Below are 3,513 nucleotides of genomic sequence, written 5' to 3' on the forward strand. Positions count from 1 at the left end.
AAAAAACTACATCTCGACGGTCACTGAGACGGAAGGATCGACCTCAAGAGTTACTATGATTTGGAAGTCTATCACGAGAAGTAGTATGTCACGGGGTCTAGCGAGCAAGGTTAGTACAGATTGAGTTGTGGGAATCGACGGATGATCTGTAAGCTTTTTGTTAACTGCTATAGATTTTAGTGATTGGTTTTGATCCAAGTTTGGATCCATAGCTTTTTACCCTATTTTAAATTTTTCCACGTAAAAACTTTTGTGTTTGCGGTCATCTTTTTCACATTTTATTTTTTGCATATTACTATTGATAGCATATGACTCTTAGGACATTTTTTACGTTTTTCAATTGGTATAAAAGTATACATAAGTATTCATGTAAGTTTTATTTCTTTAAATACAAAGTGACTCATTTTCATTTGCTAATAAGAGTACCAAAAATTATTCATCCAGTTAGCGAATTTTAATTACTTTCAAACTACTATATTAAAATATACAATATATATATATCCCCAAAGCACACTTCATATATTACAAATCACTCCATTATTTATTACTACGGTAAGGATACAATGCACCACCATATGATATTAATTCCATTGCTCCAATTTATGTGGAAGAACCTTGGATATTGATAGTGATGTATCACTTATCTTCTTTCCTTCCCAACGGAGCACTTATTCATGGAGTCTAAAACAGTGAGAGCAATAATGCTCCAAATCTTTCTTTAGCTTCCTTGTCAAATGGATCGTCACCCAAATACATATGAATGTAGGCCTTACATAGCAGCTCACTCTCCACCTCGTTAATCAGCTCATCCTTCACTGCAAATCAACCACGTACTCATAAACCAATCTCATATTCGAAGTAAATTTGCAGCATGTCACACATAATATGGCTAAGAAAGACATACAACATCCTATATTTTAATAATTTTGTGACTAACATGGTGTTTCTTTTTAAACTATTATAATTGGACCGCTTTTTGCCAATAATTTTGTTAACACACTTTGGGTTTCCAGTAAGAAATTCGAATATTTTCAAGAACATTTTCTCAATGATATTTTAGTAAATTTAGTTAGTTTAGAGTTAGATAGAAAGTGTGTTAAGTGTATATGCCCTACTCTAGGGTTAGAGGAAATTAGTCAAAGTAATAGTTTTACAAACATACATGGTGTTATTTGAAAATTTTCCTATGATATATGAACAATTAAATAAGAATATTATGTTGAACTTTGGAATATTTTTTATTTATCCTACCCTTTGATTGCAGAACATATCCTGGAAGCCTCGCTATCTCAATCTGGGAACCGCGAGATAACTTCTTGTTATCAACAGAGCATCCAAGTACTCTGCAACAAGAAAAAGGATGAATCAAATCAACCAACTAAAGATAATAAAATAGAAAAAATTATGAATCTTTTTCGCTTTTATTATTGTTAACATCCTCTCACATGAGTATTTGTCATTTGACTCTATTATTTTGGTTTTGTTGCGATAAAAACACCTCATCCTTAACATAATTAATCAATATAAAAGCAAACGGTAGGATGATTTTAATATATATATATATATAGAGAGAGAGAGAGAGAGAGAAGCATATATACTTGTTTGCGAGCTCTGTATTCTTCTGGCCACCATTGAGCTTCATGATTGATCCTCCAAGCCCCTCGTCAAAGTTGATTCTCACCATATTCATGGTGAGACCTCCAAAGACAATTGACATCCTCACCATCATCCAAACGTCACTATCTATCACTGCCTCGTATAACTCCTTGGTGGGCTTCTCTGGAGCCTGACCAAATTTTGCTTTAAGAAGCTCCTTTAGCTTATCGTTATCACTATATATACCTGCTTGTTAGAATATTGATTCAGTCTAACTCAAATCCAAAATGATTTGACTTGTAAATACATCGAATTGGATCGCAAGGGACGACTGAAAATTTGGCACTAAATATATAGTCAGCCAATTCTATCTTTTATAATTTTGCACATTTAAAACTTATAAACGGCTCCAGAACGGAGATTTTTTTTTTTCATATATCTTTTATATTTACTAGATACGTACCGAAGGCATAGATATTTATGCGGAGACCTAACAGTTTCTTCCTCCTCAATCCCACGGCATTTAGATACTTCCCATCTGCCAATTTTGTAGGAAATGTGACTCCGGTCTTAGGTTCCACCACCACCATCACCACCTCTTTTTCTTCTTCTTCCTCCTCCTCCTCCTCCTCCTCCTCCTCCACTTTGGTCTGGTCTTGCTTTTCCCTCGTATCCTCCATGAACTTCTCCTCCTCCACTTTGGTCTGGTCTTGCTTTTCCCTCATATCCTCCATGAACTTCTCCTCCTCCACTTTGGTCTGGTCTTGCGTTTCCCTCATATCCTCCATGAACTTCTCCTCCTCCACTTTGGTCTGGTCTTGCTTTTCCCTCATATCCTCCATGAACTTCTCCTCCTCCACTTTGGTCTGGTCTTGCGTTTCCCTCATATCCTCCATGAACTTCTCCTCCTCCACTTTGGTCTGGTCTTGCTTTTCCCTCATATCCTCCATGAACTTCTCCTCCTCCACTTTGGTCTGGTCTTGCTTTTCCCTCATATCCTCCATGAACTTCTCCTCCTCCACTTTGGTCTGGTCTTGCTTTTCCCTCATATCCTCCATGAACTTCTCCTCCTCCACTTTGGTCTGGTCTTGCGTTTCCCTCATATCCTCCATGAACTTCTCCTCCTCCACTTTGGTCTGGTCTTGCTTTTCCCTCATATCCTCCATGAACTTCTCCTCCTCCACTTTGGTCTGGTCTTGCGTTTCCCTCATATCCTCCATGAACTCCTCCTCCACTTTGGTCTGGTCTTGCTTTTCCCTCATATCCTCCATGAACTTCTCCTCCTCCACTTTGGTCTGGTCTTGCTTTTCCCTCATATCCTCCATGAACTTCTCCTCCTCCACTTTGGTCTGGTCTTGCTTTTCCCTCATATCCTCCATGAACTTCTCCTCCTCCACTTTGGTCTGGTCTTGTGTTTCCCTCATATCCTCCATGAACTTCTCCTCCTCCACTTTGGTCTGGTCTTGCTTTTCCCTCATATCCTCCATGAACTTCTCCTCCTCTTGGTGCGCACTTGCTATAGCTTTAAGCAAGAGGTAAACGAAAACGAAAGAGATGAATTTGGATATGAGTACACTAAGAATGCAAGGGATGATATATAAATATGTAGTGGAGATGAGAGAGGTGGCATAGGATTAGGTTGTCCAGATCCAACTTCTTGACTCATTCAATGCGTATGAATATAATGTGTTTTTGCTTCTAAAATTCTACTTGTCAATTGTGTCAATTAGATATGTTTGCTATCATCTACTTCTCAACGCTCTTCATTATTATAAAAACAAGTGATTTTTATAAATCTTACTTATTTTGTTATTCCCAAATTTTGTAACTCTGACTTCCTCCTTTCCCACAATAATTCTCGTTTAACATCATGGATTAAGTTAGACCGTACTAAAAAAAAATTTTTTATTATGATAT

The 3,513-nt window shown here is 37.4% G+C and overlaps 1 protein-coding gene across 2 annotated transcripts; it reads right to left on the reverse strand.

Annotated features, from left to right (window-relative positions):
- Positions 1 to 482: 482 nt before the first annotated feature.
- On the reverse strand, positions 483 to 2,803 carry LOC140758311 (chalcone isomerase-like protein 1). 2 transcript variants are annotated; one of them, XM_073094417.1, is made up of 5 exons: positions 2,295 to 2,803; positions 2,060 to 2,228; positions 1,599 to 1,842; positions 1,252 to 1,343; positions 483 to 815 (listed from the first exon to the last, which is right to left on the reverse strand). In XM_073094417.1, the coding sequence occupies exons 1-5, from the start codon at positions 2,760 to 2,762 to the stop codon at positions 682 to 684; spliced, it is 1,107 nt and encodes a 368-aa protein (XP_072950518.1). In that variant the 5' UTR covers positions 2,763 to 2,803; the 3' UTR covers positions 483 to 681. The 2 variants fall into 2 exon arrangements, with proteins under 2 accessions (XP_072950518.1, XP_072950517.1); XM_073094416.1 differs by having other exon boundaries at positions 2,060 to 2,803.
- Positions 2,804 to 3,513: the final 710 nt, after the last annotated feature.

This window comes from Typha angustifolia, chromosome 3, assembly GCF_048772165.1.
Source record: "Typha angustifolia cultivar Huaian chromosome 3, ASM4877216v1, whole genome shotgun sequence".
Classification (NCBI taxonomy): Eukaryota; Viridiplantae; Streptophyta; class Magnoliopsida; order Poales; family Typhaceae; genus Typha; species Typha angustifolia.